The following is a 21,446-nucleotide window of genomic DNA, read 5'->3' as shown; positions in this document are numbered from 1 at the left end:
AGAAGCCTTTTGCTTTTCTGATGGTAAAGTTTAAAACAGCTTACATCTATGGAGCCGTCTATAAGACACATGCATAAGCAGCATTTTGTCTTAACTCTGAAAACCATTCCACAGAAATTGGAAAAGTATTAATGAAATTAATGAATTAAAGAAAGTATTAATGTTTTACTAAGAGAAGGTTCAATTCAAATATAATGGTCTACTAAAAAGATCAAGTCCCCATATTGTTCAGTACACTTTGACTTTTAATATCCCTGGGTAGACACAGTCACATTGTTTTAGGTGACATCTAAAACATGCCTGAATATGAAACTAAAAGAAAGCATTTAGGTTTTAGGCAATCTGAAGTCAGGATAAAAGACCTTTATAAAGATTAAATCATGAGTTCCAATATGGTCCATTAAACCACATTAGCCTAGACACCAAAAGAAGAGCATTGCTCTTACCCTCTTTCTCCTTTTCCTTTTCTTCTTTCTTGCTCTTTTTAGTGGACGACTTAGACTGAGTTGTGGCTTGTCCAGAACTGGAAGCCACAGGGGCCGAGGAGGAAGAAGTGCTGGAGGAGCTACTAGAGGCAGCCAGGGCAGCCAACACTTTGCTCCCACAAAGAGCACAGGAGAGCAGCTGCAGCAGCACTGGAGATACCCCCTCGTCCACCAGGAAACTGACTTGGAGGAGGAAGTACAGCACGGCTGGAAGCAGAGAAGATGATGCTCAGCCTACACGGTACTGTAACTGCACTTGTATAGAAGAGGAACAGTTTTTCCACCCAGTCAAGCCTGCCCTATTTCCTCCACTTTCTTTTCCCAAGTTCTCTCTGCTAGATGTTACGGAGAATTTACACTCTCTGTGGAAGTATCTGGAAAGTATTAAGTCTATATAAAGACTGAAACCAAGTCAGATCATTCAATAGAATCCATATATTTCTCTCAAGCCTTATTACCCCATCTTAGCCCCTCTTCAATGCATGAGCCTTTTAAATCCAAAAGCCTTAAAAGGCCTGTCAGAAAGTGTCTTCATCTTTCTCTTCCCACTGAGCTTGCTCTCCCCAGTTATAGTATACATCTTTGCATTCCTGAGCCATCAGGTTCTCCCAGTTTAACAGAGGCTGTTCTCTGTAAAAAACAGTGCTCCTTCCATTCCTTGACAGTGGCTAAAATACCATGCCACCTGGGAGACCACCTATTCCTACTTTGAGCTCTCACAGCAACGCAAATATTGGCTGTTGGCCTTTATTAATCTTAGCTTTCTATATGTCTTCTTTGCGAGGCAGAATTTCTAACTATATTTTGCTTGTAGTTATAGCTCCAATATCCCACTCAGTGCTTGGCACACAGCAGGTAGGCCTCAATAAATTCCTTCATTTCTCTTGAAAGAATGAATGATCACAAAAGAAAAGCACTGCTTACAGTCGTCTTTGATGCAGAATTTCTGCCAGTTGATGGTTCTCTGGGCAGCAATCTCAGCACAGGCTTTGAGATGTTCCATCTGGAAAAGAAACCAACCACCTGAAGCAACTCCCATGAAAAATCAGCCCAAACATCCAGCACATCTGCTACCATGACTGGTCATCACTCTAGCTTTGAATTGCAGACTAAATCAATGTGCAAAGGCAAATGTCCCCCGAAAAGTTAGGGTGATCAAGACCCACAGTCATTACTTTTAGCTGAGTTTTTCCCTATTTCCTCTGCAGCTCCTCCTGAGAAATCTATGTCCCAGATCACCATGCCTTTCTTCTTTGGATGCAGAGCTGCTGGTCACTGCTTTTTACAGTCACTGTCTCTATGTTGAAGGAACCCAGGTAGTGCAGTAGTTAGCATGTCAATCTGCTAACCAGTCAGTGATCTGATCCTATCAGTCGCTCCACGGGAAACAGGCAATCTCCTCTAGGAAAGATGTACAGTCCCAGAAACCCAATGGAAGGTCACTATGGACTGGACTCAACCACAAGGGGTTTTGTTTTACCTTTGTGTTACCTCCATATTACCTATTTTATGCAGGAACACGCTACTAGACAATCAAGCAACGAGTCACGAATACTGAGGATGTTCTTTTTCAATACTCATATGCAACATATTCAATTTAGCCCTTACGTCCAGTTTCCCTTTAGGCAATGACATAGCTTTATACACCACCCTCCATCCTTCCTTTAGTTATTCAGAGCAAAATTCAGAGACATACAAAGTTTAGGTTGTTCCTTCCCAGGATATGAGCTGCTGAAAATGATACTGATTAAGAAATAAAGTCTCAAGCCATCTCACAATAGAAGAACCACTGCCAGGCAGACGTGAGGGAGACATTCCAGACCCCGAAGCCAACTACATGGCACAGCACCTAGTGAGGCCTTCTGTATTTACTCTGATCTCACCCAAGTCCTAATGTTCTCTATCTATGGAGCTCTGTATTGCTCCAAACTATTACTACCTACTTGGCTAAGTCTTATCACATGCCCTCTCCCTGCCCCCTCGTACCAGGCTGATGAGTGTATCATACTGCAAGGCGGAGCCTGAGCTGGCTGTGACCACACTTGCCCGGAGGAATATCCCCTGCTCTTCTAGCAGCTTCTTGATTCCCCGCACGTGGGAATCCAGGGTGTGCAAATCCCGGAGCTGGCGATACTTCTCCTTTGATCCACAGATGAAGAGCAGAAGTTTGCGAACTTGTCGACGTACAAACGGAGTCTGCTGGATCATCAGGTACTTCAGAGAAAAACAACACAAATGATAAAATGACCCTGGGACTACTTCTCTACAAGTCCTGGTTCTTGCAACCTGGGTTTTTGTTGCTATAATTGGTGAAAACACAATCTGACAAACTATTGCCTCCTACCCAGCAAGCCTCTGGTGAACTTAAGTATTTCTTAAAGGCATCAGGAAAAAGAAAAGCCTAAGAATTAGAGTCAGAGAGAAGAAGCAGTAACATTTATGCTTCCCTTCTTTTGAGAGCTTAGAAATCTAAGATTTCACTCAACAGCCCAAAGTGAAGCTATAAGGAAAACAACAATTCAGAATTTTTTTCAGGAAAAGGAGCGAGAGAAGAGGTTGGGTTAGTACAGCTCTTTCACTAAAAATGGTCATTTGAGGGTTTCTATTTTCTTCCCAGAGTTGACCATAAGCTGTGTGAATATTAAGCTACTGGCTCTTGGCTCGAATGACTAAACCTACCCCTTCCCTTACTCTGCTCTGTGATGCCCAGCACTGCTACTTTGCCAGCTAGGTCTCTATTAGGGGGCACTAGAGGGAAACTCGAAGGGAGGAGAAAACAATTGTTCTTTCCTATATGTCTGTTGGGTTTGTAAACCCAACCTGGAAATACAACCAGGGTGCTCCTCAGAGGTAAGAATGGTGAAACTTCTCGCATGCTTTGGGCGTATTGTCAGGGGAAGGCAGTCCTTGGAAATAGACATCATGCTTCGAAAGATGGAGCATCAAAGAAAGACAGGAGGCCCCCAGCAGGATGGACTGACACAGTGACCATAACAACAGGCTTGAGCATGTAAGAGATGGTGAGGATGGCACAAGATGGGCAAGAGTCAGGTCTGTGGTTCAATGAGTACTTGATGGTACATAACAACAATACGCCTGCGAGCCCGGCAACAGCCTTTCATCCTGGCAGGTTTTCATCATTAGCTTCTTTCAATACACCCAGAGTCAGCTGTATCTCATTCCCTTAGAGGTCCTGCGATGCCAGCAGCACCTCTTCCACATCTCCTTGACACTTAAGTCCCAGATTTACTAGAGCTCTCTTTATAGGGAGTTCTGGTGGCTTAGTGATAAGGAGGTGCACCGCCAAACCAAAAGCACACTGAATCCACTAGCTGCTCTGCAATCGCTTCCCATCCAATTAACTGCCTCTAAAAATCCACTGGAGAGTCAACTATGAGTTGGTTCTGATTCACTGGTCCACACACCACCTCCTCTTTGTACATCATTTCACTGCTCTTTGTAGAGAATACTTCTATATTACCTCAAATCTCCACCTCTTTCCATTTCTCTAATACCTATTTAGCCAATTCCCTAATTAAGATCTTTCTGTTAAGATTTAATGTAGCTTCTGTTTTCTGAAAGCTGCAAATTATTACATTTCCATCATCACCACATGTGTAGAGTTAAATATACTGAATCAGTAACTAAAGCACACAGCTTGCTCTCATAGTCACCTTCCATAGTTCCACTTTTAATATATTCCAGAAAGGCAGGGCCTAAAGAGTAGGGGGGACTCCGCTAGGTAAATATAGAACAAGAATTAGAAAAGAGCAAATCCTCAAGACTGTCATGGCAATGTCCCCCTCCTTGACTGGCACTTTAGTTGGGATCATCACTTACCTCAGAGAGAAAATAAAACCATGAGTGGTCAAAGACAGGCGGAGGGATTCGAGAATTGGTGTCAGCGATCTTTTTGATTTGGTATGGAAGCCTCAGTACCATCTCTGTTAAAAGTTGTGTATAGGCCTCAAATACATCTGCAGCATGACCCTGGGCAAAGAGCATTTGTATGAGAATCACAATTAGGTGAATGTCTAGTTTACTGTTTATTAGATATATTATATGTTAGAGTCAGTAAATAGTGCCTTTCAAAGCAGGAGCCATCAATGGGAGTATAGTTTATAAACCCAGCAAGGTCCCAAGCTCCTAGGGACAATCTAATCACACAGAGGTTATCATGGAAACAAGTCTTACTACTTTTGAGAGGGTGAGGGAAGGGGGACAAGCCATAAGAAACAAAGCAAGTCAGTCTATCTAGCTCACTTTGAGATGCAAAGAGAGAAGAAATGATAATTAATATTACTGTTATATGTTAGGCAATAGATTTAGTCCTTTACAAACATCACCTCATAATGAACTTCACAATATCCTGAAAAAATTCACAATAAATAACTCTAATAAAGCACCTGTAACCATATCTTCCAAGTGTAAAAACTGAGGTTAAACAAGGTTAAACTGAACTCCTCCAAGGTTCATGGCTAGTTAAGTAGATATACAGGCTGGACGCAGTACCAAACTTAGCTGATCAGAAAGCCCATCTTCCTAACTAGCATGTTAAGAGTCTATCATGACAGCAGGAGCAATTACCTGGCATACCATACTTCTTACAAAGTTATCTTACAAATTTTCTTCATGTCTGATTACTTTCTTTGCTTCTGTGATTGGTTGTGGTTTCTGTTTGGTTTTTGGTGGAGGGGGTTTTTGGGTTTGTTTTTAATTACTTTCAATTTTTCAGGCTTACAAACAAAGTCTCAGTACAGAGTTGGCCGAAGTGTTCATTTATTAAATCATTTTAAGGATAAAGCCCAACAAGGAAAGTCAGTTCCTTCCTGCAAGTTCTTTACCTTTACTCAGTAAGATTAACGAGGAGAATGCACTGGATAAGATGGTCCTTTGACAAGGGAAAGGCCTCACCTTCACATACTGGCGGAGAAAGAATGGGCTCATGTCAGGTGGGGATGAAGTAGTATGTGGTTTCAGCAGCTGGCTGGTAGCCACAGGCTCCTCATCATTCTGTTGGCTCTTCCAGTACTCCAAGAGGGACTTGAGCACATGCAAGCAGTAGTCCACAGCCCCAGAGCTCAGCAGGGCTGCTGCTGTGGCACTGGAGATGAGGGAAGAAGACTAAAAAGAAGAAAAAGCATTTGGATGAAAAAAGAAAGTAAGAAGAGCTTGTAAAAACTGTGTAACATTCCATTGGGTATTACAGGATTGGAAATACACTCATAACAATCTTAAAATCAAGAATTAGCTGTTACGAAAGTGAATGAGCTTCCAGAGTTAAAGAGTTTTCCAACTAATTCAAATAGTTCTCCAACATAGTGAGAAAAAACCTAAAACAAAACAAAATCAGTTGTCAACTCTAATCTCCATATGCACATGTGCCAGAGGCCAAAGCAGCAAGGATTATTTAACCTTTCCCTCTGGGAGCAGGTTTTCTTTTTGCCTTGGTCCAGTGAAGAAGTCCATTTCAAAAAGGAGAGAGAAAACTTTCCATTGAGGAACTTCTTAGGAACCCCACCCTCCCAGCAGGGGCTCTTCCTCAGAACCAGCTTCTAAAGGAGGGGGTGGTAAGTGATCACATGAATAAAAAAGTAGGAGAAAAGCTACTGTAAATAAAACCATTAGAGAGCCTTGCAAATCCCAGCAAACCCCACAGCTCATAAGCTCATTAAAATTGGATGCAGTTCAGCCTCAATTTCTACCTTCTCTGCTTTGTGTTAATCTCCTTTCCACCACGCACACACTGCTTTCTCTCTGCTTTATTACCATACCTTATAGCAACGTATAGTAGGAGAATCCTCTTAGCTACTCTGTGCCTTGCAGAACAGTCCCCAGCTTTTCAATAATGGAACTTCAAACCCCTTTAACCCCTCCATTGGAGGGATTGTTGGCAAAGATCAAGGCTTGGAAGGGATTCTGAAAAAGGTGGAGGCTCTGCTCTTGACAGAGACACCAGCTTAGAATCTTACTCCTCTCAGGCGACAATGGTCTTATCCATCAGAGGACTATCACCTCTGCCCTTTGCCCTGTACCCTCAGTACTAACCAGACAATCCTCTTATTTTTCCAAAAATCCATAAGCTCAAACCAAAAATACCTCACATATAGATGACTTGGATCCAGATTTGGTCCGAGACATGAAGACACTTAGAAGTCTCATTACTACCAGATGGACCTCATTCAGGGCGCTGCGCTCATTCTTCTTGGAGACATCCTACAAGCAGAAGAAACAGTCCAGAAGACAACACTTAAGCTTGAGGTATCCCCTAAGCCACTCCTTCAAGCCTACATATCCTAAATATTCCTCTGATAGGATCAGAGACAAGGAGGGGCTCCATTGTACCTGTGGCCTATAGCTGAGTTACCTACAGCTTGATATACTTAGTAGGCCATACTAAGATGCAAATAGTGAGTTTGATATTTGCACCTGTGTAACATGTAACTACAAAAAGGTCCACAAAGGTGGAAATTTTAATGCCCAGATCCAAATTTATGTCAGGGGCAAAGTAAGCACTAGAGATATTTTAATTGAATCAATAAAAATGAGGCCATGAACAGATGTTTGCCCCTAAAACTAAGTTAAGATCCTCCAGCAGAGGAATGAAAAGCTGATATATTAACTCAGCCAATGCTTGGTCCTCACAGAACTGTGGTGCTCAAATTACCTTTTTATCCATGCCCAGTTCTGCAATAAGTTGGGACAACAGGTTGTCCAGGGCTCCCTTGTCCTTCTCATCTTCTCCATCCAGATCTGTAGTGAGCATCAGAATGACCTTGAAGACGAGAAGGAAAACATAAAGGCCAATTTCCTGAAGAACAACTTTAAATACAGAGTGTTTCAGAAGAAATCCCAATTTCCTTGACTTCTCTGTTAATAATAACTATAATCATTGGAAAGTCTAGGTTATCAGAACTTTAAGTGTCCAAATTCAGAAGAGCCCAATTTTGAACCATGCCACAGTTGACATCAGGAAAAAAATATTCAAAATTGACTGGTCTACATTCTATTCCATCAAACGCACTTGAGATAGAGCAGTACACTAAACTAAGAATTAAGGAAGAGTCATGCCTAGAAAGGCAACAGTATTCTATTCCATCAAACTCACTTGAGATAGAGCAGTACACTAAACTAAGAATTAAGGAAGAGTCATGCCTAGAAAGGCAACAGTAGAGGAACAGCATCCAGAACTTAATCTATACATAGAGAGAGACACTACATAGACTAAGAATCAGGAACAGACTTTTGTGCTTGGCTCGATCAATAACTAGCTGAGTGACCTTAGGCATTTTTCTTAAATTCTCTGGTCCTCAGCAGGGCCATGACTTGCAGTTCAAAACTGCATTCTATTATTCTATGACAGAAGCAACAGAAGAAAGTACTTTAGACCTTGCTTGCGCCATCTTCCTCAGGCACAACCCCCAACCCTCTGACTGCTGCCAGGCCTTGCTCAAAGCTCCTGGTCTAGTGCAAACAAGCAGCAGTAACAGAAGACTTTCAACCAGGTGGATTAATAGTGACAGCAGCAAGGGGCTCGAGTGTGTCAGGTACTGTGAAGATGGTGCAGGGTAGGGCAGGGTTCAGATCTGTTGTTCACAGGGTCACATACCTGCATGTATGGGATGGCCCGGACACCTCCAACATTTCGCAACTGGGGCAGTGTTTGCAGTAGTCTCTCCAACAGCATCAAACGGACCATGTGTAACCTATAAGCCAAGGAAAACATATTGAGCATGAGCTACTAGCCACATACTAACTAAATATAGCTCTCTTCTCCTACCACCAGGGCAAACAAGGAGCCTGCCCCTGTGGAGTAATATTAGCATTCAGAAAAACATTAAGAAACACTTATTTGATATACTTCCATCAGAGAAGGGAGAATTTCATTCTATAAAAAAGCAAGACTATTCCAAATTAAAAGTGATCAAACTGAAAGAAAACCTACTATATTATTAATAAAGGCCAAGAAAAGGGCTACACACAAACTTTTGTTTATGGTTACCAGGGATAGAAGCAGAAGAGAAAGTGAGTAAATAGAAAGTTAGATATGTATTAATTTTAGTGAGGAAAAAGATGTTATGTATAAGGGAAGGTCTTCTCTTTTTTATGACCCTCAACTTTAGAAAATGTGGGATCTCCAGGGACTTCTTGTGACATAAAGTCCTGCCATGCGCATTTTTAAGAAGCATTCTGCTCACACTTCTTCCAAGACATGTTTGTTCATTCTAGCAACTCATGCTGTTCCTCACCAACACCAGAATTCAAAATCATTGCTGATTATTCTTTAGCCTTCCTTCCACATGTATGTGAGGCCACTGAAAACACCATAGCTTGGGCCAGTTCACCTCTGGCCTCTAAGTGACATCTTTGCTTTTTTTAACACTTTAGAGACATCTTTTGCACCAGATTTGTCCAATGTAATATGACGTCTGATTTCTTGAATTGTTTCCCCTAGACACTGATTGTGAAGCCAAAGAAAAATCTTTCACAACTACAATGACTGTCTCTATCATGATGTTTCTTACTGAAGATTTTGCTTTCACAAAGATTTCATTATATTCATGTGTAATCCAAACTGAAGGAACGGTCTTTAATCTCCATCAGTACTTCAAGTTCTTTTTACTTTTTAGCAAGCAAGACTGTATTATCTGCCTCACAGGTTGTTAAAAAGTCAATCCTGAAGTCCAAAGTCGTCTTTTTTAAAAAAAAAAAAAAATTATTTTTTTTTAATTTTGTGTGTGTGCGTGTACCGTCAAATCAGCTCTGACTGGTACAGGAGGAGATTGTTCCTCCTTCTCCAACAGAGCATCTGGTGGATTTGAACTGCACAGCCCTGGGACTGCAGTGCAGCTTCTTGCCAGTAGGCCACCAGAGCTTGCCCAAAGTAGTCTTTCTACACAGTCCAGCTTCCTATAGTAACTGCCAGAGACTAAATAAGGAGAAGAATACCACCTGGACAAATTTTTAATATCAAATCGCACAGTATTTCCTTGTTTTAGTTAAAAGACTTCCTCTTGATCTACGTACAAGTTCTACATGGGCACAATAAAGGCTTTTGTATTCCCGTTCTTCACAATGTGATCCATCCTCAAGGCCTTTGCACAGTCAATAAAACACATGTAACTATCTTTCTGGTATTCTCCGCTTTCAACCAAGATCCATTTGATATCCACATCTTCTGCTCAATATGGCTTGAATTTCTGGCAGTTCCTCAGTAATGTTCTACAGCAAATAAAAGAGCAAAATTTCCCTGCATATGATAAAACTATTTATGAATTTCCATGTTCTACTGGATTATCTATCTTTGGAATGAACACAAATAAAGATCTCCAGTAGGTTAACCAGCCAGCTATCTCCCAAATTCTTATTATAGACAATTGAGCCTTTCAATGTTGACTTTGTTTGCTAAAACATCTCAACTGGTATTCTATCAGTTTCTGGAGTCTTGTTTTTGATCAAGGACTTCAGTGCAGACTAGACATCCTCCTTTAGTACAATGATTCTCGAGCATAGCCTGCTTTCTAAAATACTTGAATGCTGACCAATTAATTCTATATTGTACAGTAACTTTGTGTAATACTTCCATAATAGGATAGGAGTAAGAACTAACAAAATTTTTTAAAAATATGCCAAAATATTCTTTTTAGAAACAATAATGAATCTCAACAAATTTTAAAGGACTAAAATTTTAAAGTATTGAAAATACATAGCATATTCTCCAACTACAAAGAAATTAAACTAGAACTCAATCCCAAAAAGAGAACTACAAAAATCTCCAAATGTTTAGAAATTTAGCAGCCTATTATCTAAATATCTCATTAGTCAGACTAACTGCAACAGAATTTATAATATGTGTTGAACTAAAACCAAAATAAATAAAACATATCAAAACCTGTAGAGAGCAGCCAAAGGTGGGTTTAAGGACAAATGTGCAACTTAAAATGTCTGTTACAAAGAAGAAAGGTTTAAAATTAATGATATAAGCTTCTACCTCAGGCAGTCAGAGAAATAATACAAAGTACAAAAAGAAAACAAAGGAAGGAAATAAAAGACTGGAAATAAAACAGAAAGTGGACATACAAAAGATAAAAATTCAAGCCAAAACCAAAACTATTCCAAAATAAATTATTACACTTAGGCAAAAAATAAATAAATAAATAAATTCAAGCCAAACGTTAGTTCTTATAAAGATTCATAAAATTCACTTTTTCCTTGTAAAGATTAATAAAATCCACTTTTTATTTTTCCTTTTTGTGTACTAAATCGAGTCAGATCCAACTGGCACAGGAGGAGATTGACCCTCCTTCTCCAGTGGAGCATCTGGTGGATTCGAACCATGCGCCTTTGGGAAGTTACTTCTTGCCACTAGGCCACCAGAGCTCCCTTAATAAAATTGAGATTTTAATGAAAGTTTATATAAAGAACTTGGATTTCCATTCATTCATTGTTGCACATTTTCCTCCTTAGCCCCCTCTTCTATCCCCTGGTTCATTTTTCTCTTGGGGGGAAAAAGTTCTTTCATTATTATACAGGCACCCCCTCTGACGATTTTACTATGCAACTTTTACTCTGGATTCTTGTCACGCCAATAATACCTAATCATATATTCCTTTTATATAGTTCTCTCCCTCGTCTGTTTCAATGCTGTATACCTTATTTATCCCCTCCTTTCTTACCTTCCCCTCAACCCCCACGTCAGTCCTGTTTTATAACAGTGGTATTACACAGCATTTGTCTTTTTGTGACTGAGATATTTCACTTTGCATAATATACTCCATGATTACCCGTTTTGTATAATAATTCATGAGTTCTTTGCTTTTCAGTGCTGCATTAATATTCCATTGTGTGAATATACCACAGCTTCTCTATCCATTCGTTTGCGGATGGAAACTTGGGTTGTTTCCAACTCTTTGCTATTGTGAACAAAGCAGCAATAAACATGGGTGTACTTATATTTGCTTGGGTGGCAAGTCTGGTTTCTTTAGGGTATAATCCCAGTAGTGGAATTGCTGGGTCAAATGGTATTTCTATTTCCAACTTCTTGAGAAAGCATCATACTGCTTTACATAGTGGTTGCACCATTTTACACTCCACCAACAGTGAATAAGGGTTCCAGTTTCTCCACACCTTGGCAGCATTCGTTATTTGCTGCTATGTTGAATTTTGCTGTTGTTTAGCGGGGTGAGATGGTATCTCATAGTTGTTTTGTAAAATTAACTTTTAAAAGGGGGATTTTCAAAGTGAGGGGAGGGGAAAAAATACCAACATCAGAAATTTTATAGATCCTAAGGACATCAAAAAAGGATGATTTTATACATAAGCTCATTTCAATAAGTCTTATATATAATTTTCCAGTAACTATAAAACCAACCAAGAAATATACATGTGATTACACACACAAATTTAGATATATATGCACAGATGCTCTGAAAGCAACACCAGCTTGGACTTCACGGGGTATTCGGTCTAGACGATAAAGTGCAGGACCTGCCCCATGTAGGAGAAGTCTTCCATAAGACCCTCACCTAAGAACCTCAAAAAAGAGTCACAAATGGCTATATTCCCCAGTGTAAAAAGAAAGTGAAATAAACCATCTCCTCTATCCCAGGACACTACAAGAAATCAGCTTGATACTCAGAGGAGGAGAAGAAAATATTAATAATTGGTGAGAAGACAGTCTGTTTTACCTAAGTCTTCCTTCATGTTTAATACTTTTTGTATCCTATTTAAGAAATAGTGAGCAGGAGATCAACAGAGAAATACAAACTGGGTTTAGAAGAAGAAGCCCTGGCACTAGGGACATCAACGCCAATGTCAGATGGATCTTGTCAGAAAGCAGAGAGTACCAGAGGAAATGTCTATCTGTGTTTTCTTGACTACACAAAGGCATTTTACTGTGTGGATCACAAGAAATTGTGGTTAACCTTAAGAAGAATGAGAATCCCAGAATACTTGATTGTGCTCATGCAAAACCTACTTGGACCAGGAAGCAGTCCTCAAAACAAAGCAAGGAAACACTGCCTGGTTCAAAATCAAGGAAAGGGTGCATCAGGGATGTGCCCTCTATTTATACCTTATCAATCTTTAGGCAGAACAAGTCATTAGGGAGGGTGGATTTTATGAAAAGGAATGTGGCATCAGGATTGGAAGAAGACTCATCAACAACCTGTGTTATACATATGGCACAACCCTGCTTGCTAAAACTGAGAAGGACCTGAACATTTGCTAAAGGTCAAAGACTGCAGTCTTCAATACGGATTAAAGCTCAACATCAAGAAGACAAAGATTCTCGCTACTGGACCGATTGGCAGCACCATGATAGAGAGCAGATTGAGATTGTTAACAATTTCAGCTTGCTTGGTTCCACATCCTTGACACCAAAAGTCAAGAAATCAAATGATGATTTACATTAAGAAAATCTGTCAGAGACCTCTCCAGAGTGAAGAGCAATGATGTTAATCTAGAGACTCAGGTGTATCTGATCCAAGCCATGGTCTTCACAATTTTTTGCTATGCATCAGAGAGATGGAAAATTCTAAAGACGACAGAAGAATTGATGCCTTTGAGTTGTGGTTTTGGAGAAAAGTATTCAATATACTATAGACTGCCAAGAGAACAAGAGACGGTGAAAGCAAGTTGTTCCTTGGAGACATAGATTTTGAAGCTCCATCTCACAAACTTTGGGTATGTTCTCAGGAAGGTCCAGTCCTTAGAGAAGAAGGCTATCATGCTTGAAAGGATGGAAGGTCAGCACAAGAGAGGTCAGACCTTACATGAGATGGACTGACACTGACTGTGGCAATGAGGTCAGGTGTGTCAGGGACAGTGAGGTTGGCTCAGGATAAAGCAAGATACAGAGCCACTGTTCACAGAGTCACTATGAGTCAGTCGACTCGATGGCACATAACAATAACAACAACTCATTAAAAAGGGAGTTCTGGTGGCCCAGTGGTAAGAACTTGCACTGCAATCATAAAGGCACTCACCAGCTCAAATTCACCAGCTTCTTCACAGGAGAAAAAGGGACAATTTATTTCCTTGAGGAGATTTACTGCCTCTGAACACCCACTGGAGAGTCAGCTATAATTTGAATTCTAACTCGATCACAAACCACCACCATCACAACCCATTATAAAGGTATTCTGTCTTCTAAATTTTTCTGGTGTTAACAGTTGCACTTAGATCTACAGTGCTGGTTTTTATAGAAGATACAAGGTCTCTGTATAAGATATGGATCAAGATTCCATTTATATATGGATTTTCAACTGAACTATTATTCTTTTCTATTACTGAAAAGCTCAACCTCTCCTCCACAATAGGAAAGGAGAAGTAGAAGGCATTCTTTGATGCCCTCTTATTATCAATACTGGAGTATTTGGAAAACTGGAAATAATCTGTAAAATCTTACTTTTGTCTGCTACTTGCTTAGTTTTTGTTTGGACAGAAATCATTCACTTCAAAATGTTGATGAATTATTTCTGCACTAATATCAAATTCCTGGCCTTACCACATTCAGCAAATTGGACACAAATGTTATTCTTAGGTTTTTCTTCCTCCACTTCTATTTTTTTAAAATCTGTTAGTTAAGAATGCATTCACTAGATGTATATATGTCAATCGTGGCTGATTTGCTGTGAACTTTGCTGAAAATAGAGTAAAACACTACTTATTAAAAGCTGTAAAAAAAATGCATTCACTCCGCAATGCACTAGCAAAAACTACCATGATTTCTTAAAGCAACAGATTAAGATTTTATAGATTATTTTCAGTTTGTCAAATGCCCAACCACTGGTATCTCTACACATAAGTTATGTGGTTTGCTCTCTTCTCCTTCACTAACTGAGGAGCTAAATGCATTAAATATTTAAAAATTACCACTAGAACAGTGCCATTTTTAAAGAAGGTATTATGAGTTTACATGTAATGATAAAGTAAAAAGAGTGGAAGAAGAGAATATAATCAGTAATTACTAGACCTCTGGTAGCCTAGTGGCATGAAGCTGAGCTACAATTCCCAAGGCACTCAGTTTGAGACCATCAGCCGCTCCACGGGAGAAGGTTGGGCAATTTCCTCCTGTGTGATTAACTGCCTCTGAAAACCCACCAGAGGGTCAGCTATGGGTTGGTTTTGACTCTGTGGTACTCAACAACAACGGTATCTACTAAGAGATTTAGGGGAGTCTGAAAAGAAAAAAAATGCCTTCTTTTCTTCTAAAAAGGACAAAGAAGACCAACCTCGGAAACTTCTTAAGTTTTAAACTGCTTCAGGAATTCTCACTATTGTACTTCCCACGACTATTCCTAAAATATTCTCAGTGGGACAGCCTCTCAAGTATGAACAGATCCTGACCTGTTGCTAGTGTGGACATCTCCTTCAGCTTCTCCTTCTCCTTCTCCCTCTGAGCCATCTCCCTCTTGGTGCCCAGTGGTGGTGCTGATGGCGCCAGTGCTTGAGCTGACACTTCCTGGGCCAGCTGGATGTCCCTCAGCTGTGGCATCACCATAAGCACTGCTCCGGCCAGATACTAGAGAAAAAATTATTTGAAAGCATAAATCAATTCTCAGCGTGTGATGGAACCCAAAGCATTCAATTCAACAGCCACAAGACAACTAGTAGCTGCAGAATTTTTTCCCCTCCATATGAAGCTAAATAGTGATCAAATTCATAAACATGACTCTACAACATTATGAAGTTACCCTTACAGTATCTAACATCTACCTACAGCAATCTTGTTCTCAGTTGCTAATAAACTGGCTCACACTCCACAGAAAATTTCTAGTGATACGGTAACTTAAAACTTAAAAACTAACAGATATTCTTTTCTCCCTACCCCTTTGCTCTCCGCCATATATTAACTACTCTTAATCTTCTACATAAAAATACGTCACATCTAATTTTTAAACCAGAGTGACTTTACACGGTAAGGCAAAATGACTGTTTCCTCATTTCAATACCCACTGTAACAGTCAGTATACTTGTGAGGATGACCTAATAGCTTAACATATCATCAATAAGATAGTAAGTTTAACCAAAAATATCTTCCCCCTTAGAAGGCAAAAGCTACAAGATGATGGGTTTGAACGTTGTATCAAAAATTGCTTTAACTGTGATTAGAGACTATATAGTCACTGCTTTCTACTACTAACAGATAATTAAAAGCTACTCTGTAAGATACTTCAATATTAACCCCACTCAGCTTTAAATCTTATCACTGAACTTCACGTGGAACCTCTAACCCCAGGGTCAAGGGCAAATGTAATTCACAAGGAAATATAAAACAGTAAGTCCCCAACATGTCCCTCTGCTAAAACCTATCCAGGCCCCAGGCAGGAATCCCTCTTTTGCCCCACCCTCTCCACAAGGAGACCACGGAGCCCAGCCACATTACCACTGTGCTCGCCAGCCACTGAGTCCACAGCACTTCCCCCGCTCTCCGAGCCCACACTACCACCATGGTCAGCAGGAGAGGTCCGCAGGGTGGAACCATCAGTAGCTGCTGTGCTGCCCTCGTCATCTGAGGCTGGAGCTAAGAGAGTAACAAGAGCTGTTACAGGTAAAAACCCCTCCTTGAGGCGAAAGCATCAAACCACATAGTACAGAGAACACAATGCAGTTTAAATATCCTGTTGTCAAAGAAGAAAGGGAGAGATTTGCTTTGCTGGTTAATCACTAATAGGAACAAACACTATACACAGTGCATTGCAAACAGTACTTAGAAGTAAAAACCCAGTTCACTGGGCATTTCCTTCGCTGTTACACTACACTGACAAGTAGAACAGTACAGAGCCTTGATAAGAATCTGTGACACAGATGCTAAGTTTTCTAGCTAAAGTGCTTCACGGTCACCATTGTCTAGGTAGTACTGACACCTGCTGAGAGATCAGACACTAGCCAAATACCATTCAAAGCATAGAATTCTGATTTTTAAGAGATCTGTGTTGAAATCAGTCAATTTGTTGTGTAAGAAAACCACTTCTTATGAGCTCTTAAATCAAGCCTGTACACATTTGTTTCTTTTCACACCTTCTAGTCATCCTCATCAGACGCTAATAATGAAGCAAGGAAATTCCCCAGAGACAGCCACAGCATCCAGGATCAGGGCTGAGCTGAGACAGGAGGAAAATGCTGGATGAGATACATGGGGGAGGAAAGCCAAGACAGCCACACAGCACAGGAGGAACACAATTTGTACAACACAACAGCAACTTCAAAACCCAAATGACAGCAACTAAAGAAACCTAAGAAAAACAAGCACGGCAGCAAGTGAGAGACACAGCCAATTTCTCCCCTTCCTCACCTATCCAGGGTTAAATTCCCAAAACACAGACAGACACACACACACACACACACAAATAAATAAAATAAATAAATGCAGGGAAGCATCAGCCTGAAAAACTAGTAATCAACTCCGAAATTACCCAGGGGTTTTCAGTGTCTTATTCAGGTGTTTCATCTTCATCTATTCAATCCAAGTCCCTCTAGTCAGTAATTTTATTCCCTCTTAAGGAAGAGACTGAGAGTTTAAAGATTTCCTATGAATTTTCATTTTCCACAAAAATCCTACTTCCCAAGTTCACAAATACCTAATAATAGTTGGACACAATGACTAAGAATTCTGAACCAAAAAGTTAAAAAAGTATGACCTCATTTTGTCTCTCTTTTAATAATGTCTACAATGTTACAGCAAAGACTCCCACCCAAGAGCTCAAAGTGAAGCCCTATGGCTGATCAAGCCCTGCAAGCTGCTCTCTTGGCCTTTCCTCAGGGAATGAGCTGAAGCCAGGCAGCATGCAAAGTGTGAGGAAGTGGAGCCATGAGTGCCCTTGCCAAGCTGTACCGCGAAACCTTCCACACCCATAGTTCTAAAGCAAAGGCAGAAGCGGGAAATCCAGGATGGCCTGTCAAAGCAGCTGCCCATTACACTCTCACAGCACTGGAAACAAGGTCTTAGGGTCCTGGGGCCCTCAGCCGTGCTCCTTGCTGTGGACAGTTACCTGATGCTGTGGTGTCAGAGAGGGTTCCTGCGTCCAGAGAGGAAGAGCTGGGTGCCTGGCCGGACAGCCCCAGGCTCTGCAGGCCCAGGGCACTGCTGCTGCTGCCTGGGAAACAAGTGGAGAGTGAGCACAACATCCCCTCCAGACCCCATTCACAACGCTGCTGTGGCCACCTGTTACCCTCAGAAGTCACTAAAAGCCAGCATGTGAGACACTCTGATCTAGAGGAAGTTGCTGTCCACCCAATAAGTTTGGTTAGAGAAAAGGTGGTTGCTTCCTTTTGCTCAGATAGGACACAGGCTGAAGGGATCTAGCCAATTTGGGAAAATATAGTCCAACAAACCAACTAAAAAGCAATTAGATTAGTTCCCAGAGACTAAAAACCCACCACAATCCCTCTCACTCTCCACCTGTATCTCTGAACAGCTCTCACCCAGATCAACCTCTCCCCAAATCTGGGGACAAGCTCTGTCAGCTGGATATCAGTTAACTGCCAAACCCTCTTCCTGTGCAAGGCCAAAACGCCACATTACTCCTGGCATAGCCTTCTACCTTGTTGGTCCTGCTGCAGGCTCAGGGCAATGGCTAGTTCAACCATGGTCTCGTCATCTGCATCAGGCGGGATGTCCAGCATGGGGGGGAAGCCCTCTGCACCTGCCAGCAGGGCCTCCAGGGGAGAGGGGTTGCCATTGTTGACATTTTCAGCTGTCTCCAGGACCATCGACTCAGACTACAGAGAGAAAGCTCTGTCAGTGTCCCATGGTATATGGTAGCTTTTCAAAGTCCACTGAATAAGAGCTAGAGGAGAGTAAGGAGGCTCCTCCTCCCCTCTCCTGCTGCCAGAGACTCACCACCATCTCAAAATCTCCATGGTCCACCTCACTCTGTTCCTGGCTTTCCTGACGGATGTGACCACCATTCGGGATCCCTGATGACTGCATTTTCTCATCTGCGTCATCATCATCATCATCGTCCTTGTCTCCTGAGTCAAAGAAACCCCAGTCACCTGAAGGTGCTTGCTCTTCCTCCCCTGGCACATGGTATAAGATGTCACAAAACAAAAATCCAAGCAAGCTACCAACTAGTGCTCTGTGCTTTAGATAAAATTTTAGGTAAAATTCCAGGGTGCTATGCCTGGCCTGCTTTTTTTGTTTCCTGGAACTTACAGAAACAGGGAAGAATGGGTTGGCAGTGACAGCTTGCCCCCTGCCTTAGGAAAAGATTTTTGCAGCTGATGAAGTAAAAAACACAACCTTAGAATCCAAAGAGAATTTCCATAAAGCAGAGAAATCTAAGACCAGTAGGGCCCACCAACTCTCAGGAGACCTTGGGCAAAACAGGGAAAATAATACCATTGATATTTTTAGCTGTCATGACAGCTTGGAGAGTCATTTCACTACTTTTATCCAAAACAACAGGGCCTATGAGATTTTCACACCACATAATCATTATCAAGAAGCAGAACTGGAATTAAAAAAAAACACTGACGGAAGCTGAGGACACCACTATAGGTCCTGCCTAGGCCCGCATCGGTGTGAAAATGGGAGGTCTTGTACTAAAGAGTAAGTCCAAGTTTGACTCCAAAATGTCAGAAGAGGACGAAAATCCCATTTTCCATTTGATGGACTATTTGTTTAAGAATCTGAATATAACTTTAATTGGAAACATAAACTATCTACACTTCATGTTCTTGCCAGAGAAAAGAGCTACAAACTGTTGCCTGATTTGTCAAAAGTTTTGTTAAAAGCACATTCAAGGAAGACTGCCTAAAAATTCAAAATTGTATCTATTCCACTAGTCTTGCACTGTCTCATGACACACAGCACTTGAAATGTGGTTAATTGATATTAAGAGGTGCTATTAGTATTCAATATATTACAGATTTTGAACATTTACTACAAAAAAGGAAAAATTTTAAAAAATATTAAAAAAATTAAAAAAGGAAAAATATTCCATTAACAACTTTTTATTTTGACTACACATTGAAGTAGTATTTTTATAAATTAGATTATATATATTACTTAACTCATATATTTTACATATTAATATATATTATTATTTAACTATTTTTTATTTGCTATAATGTGGCTACCACAAAGATTTAAATTATGTGATATATTACCATTGGGTAATATCTAAACAGTTGAAATTTACCCCTCATGAAGCCAAGAACCAGAGAATTACATAATAAGCATTCTTTAAATATCTTTAAAATCACTCCTAAAATACAAAAGGCTATGCTCTTGACTTGTGTCTGAGTATATATATTATAGGGAAAGTGTCATGAAATTTGCTATCAAATTTATTCTAAGTATTTACACTGTCCATTTTGTAACAACATAGACCTGAACTCAAAACCTTTTTGACCTACAAAAGTACGATTTTCCAAAAAGCAGCTGTTTTTGTCTTTGGTCTCTGTGATTTTTATTTATTTATGTACTTCTCTGCTGTTGTTACTGTTGTTTTGTTTGTTTTGCTATGGCTTCTAGGAAGCATCCAGGTAAAAATAAGTTCTTATCAGTCATACAGAATCTTATAGGGTAGATGTTCTGTGTACTGATGTTAATCATTGTTTTCTTTCACTAATGACCTATATTATTTTATTTTACTTTCTAGGTACATTTTTACATATCTTAAGTTCTTTAGAGAATAAGAAAGGTAATTTATAAGGTAAATAATAGATAAAAAAGAGTCTGCAGACCTTGGTCAACATGAGCAGAATATCCTAACCCTATACCTCCCACTCCCCCCTTCTCAGCAAACACAAACACAAGTCTAAACCCAGACCTCACATTACCCATTGGAGTGTTGCTTCGAGGGGAGGAAGGCAATGTCACATGTCTCCGTTTGTTCCGTGGCCTTAGGACTCGAATTAGAGCTTGTTTACAAGAGAAGCTCACAGCAGGATCCTAAGGTTAAAAGGAAGCTGTCACGTTCGGGTTTTCTATTATTCACGAAATTTCATAAAAACACTTTTCCTTTCTGGTCCATCATTCACATGTATATATGGAAAAGATCTATTCTCAAATGCAACACAGATGGCCAAATTAATCATTTACTTTGTTTATTTTTCTGACTTGATATACTTAAGACTTTTTTCTTAGTTCCTGGTAATAGATTGGCAGGTATTTGTTCCTGAAATAACTTTTGGCTCTCTAAAACCATGTTTTGGCTTTTCATTGTATGAACAGGCTCCCAGAGATCTTAATTCTGCATTAAAACCAGAACTCCTAACACTTATTCATTTAATTAATTACTCATTTAATTAACCTTTACTGAATATTAACTATGTAGCAAGTGCTGTTCTATTCTCTGAGGATTCAGAAGCAAACAAGATATATCATCTTTTTTATATATATTTTATACTGGTTTGCTTACAAAGTTCATATACATTGTGTTTCACACTATCCTTCATTCATAGTGTGTTTCATATACTCATTCTAATGCATTATATTTTATAAAATTCATCTTCTTTTCAAGCCTTTCTCTTCTAAGGAATAAATAACACTCTAGAGCTTTTATTGATACTCAAAACACTTATTTCCTATCACCTTAAGTCCATTTTATTTCACTGGCTTAGCACACTAAAAAGAAAAAAAGTCTCTATGGAGAAATTTGTTATCCCTAGGATGTAAGAGACAACTGAAATTATAATGATACTTACAGGACACAAGAGCATCTGCATATAGATCTTGGATGCTGTGTTAATGCAGTCCAGCTCACAAGTACAGTATCCATGGATAATGTCTACTAGAGCATTGACAGTAGCTTCAATATGAGTCAGGCCTGAAAAAAAGGAGAAAGTATTTATTGTAAGAAAATGTAGTGTGATAAGTTCTACTTAGCTGATTGTCTGAGACAAAAGTATAATTCTTATTCCCTTGCAAAGGTCAAGATAATAGCAACACTAAATGACAGTGTACACAGATGAAGATGACCATGCAAAATACACACAGCATAATTTTAA

At 40.0% G+C, this 21,446-nt stretch overlaps 1 protein-coding gene across 1 annotated transcript in view; it reads right to left on the bottom strand.

Annotated features, from left to right (window-relative positions):
* UBR4 (ubiquitin protein ligase E3 component n-recognin 4) overlaps nucleotides 1-21,446 on the bottom strand; it is a 155,047-nt gene that overhangs the window by 52,553 nt on the left and 81,048 nt on the right. The window contains exons 54-68 of the mRNA XM_006883594.1: nucleotides 21,144-21,265; nucleotides 20,277-20,388; nucleotides 18,331-18,461; nucleotides 18,032-18,209; nucleotides 17,480-17,584; nucleotides 15,874-16,011; nucleotides 14,835-15,009; nucleotides 8,095-8,191; nucleotides 7,153-7,260; nucleotides 6,585-6,701; nucleotides 5,400-5,609; nucleotides 4,326-4,475; nucleotides 2,472-2,699; nucleotides 1,410-1,488; nucleotides 447-692 (exon numbers count right to left, since the gene is read on the bottom strand). Of these exons, the coding sequence (XP_006883656.1) occupies nucleotides 447-692; nucleotides 1,410-1,488; nucleotides 2,472-2,699; nucleotides 4,326-4,475; nucleotides 5,400-5,609; nucleotides 6,585-6,701; nucleotides 7,153-7,260; nucleotides 8,095-8,191; nucleotides 14,835-15,009; nucleotides 15,874-16,011; nucleotides 17,480-17,584; nucleotides 18,032-18,209; nucleotides 18,331-18,461; nucleotides 20,277-20,388; nucleotides 21,144-21,265 (2,196 nt within the window). The remainder of the gene's footprint in view (nucleotides 1-446; nucleotides 693-1,409; nucleotides 1,489-2,471; nucleotides 2,700-4,325; nucleotides 4,476-5,399; nucleotides 5,610-6,584; nucleotides 6,702-7,152; nucleotides 7,261-8,094; nucleotides 8,192-14,834; nucleotides 15,010-15,873; nucleotides 16,012-17,479; nucleotides 17,585-18,031; nucleotides 18,210-18,330; nucleotides 18,462-20,276; nucleotides 20,389-21,143; nucleotides 21,266-21,446) is intronic.

This window comes from Elephantulus edwardii, unplaced genomic scaffold (assembly GCF_000299155.1).
Source record: "Elephantulus edwardii isolate Elephantulus edwardi_28Jun2011 unplaced genomic scaffold, EleEdw1.0 scaffold00028, whole genome shotgun sequence".
NCBI classification, from domain to species: Eukaryota; Metazoa; Chordata; class Mammalia; order Macroscelidea; family Macroscelididae; genus Elephantulus; species Elephantulus edwardii.
The sequence above is the reverse complement of the archived record's forward strand: the minus strand, read 5'-3'. Positions and strand labels throughout refer to the sequence as shown.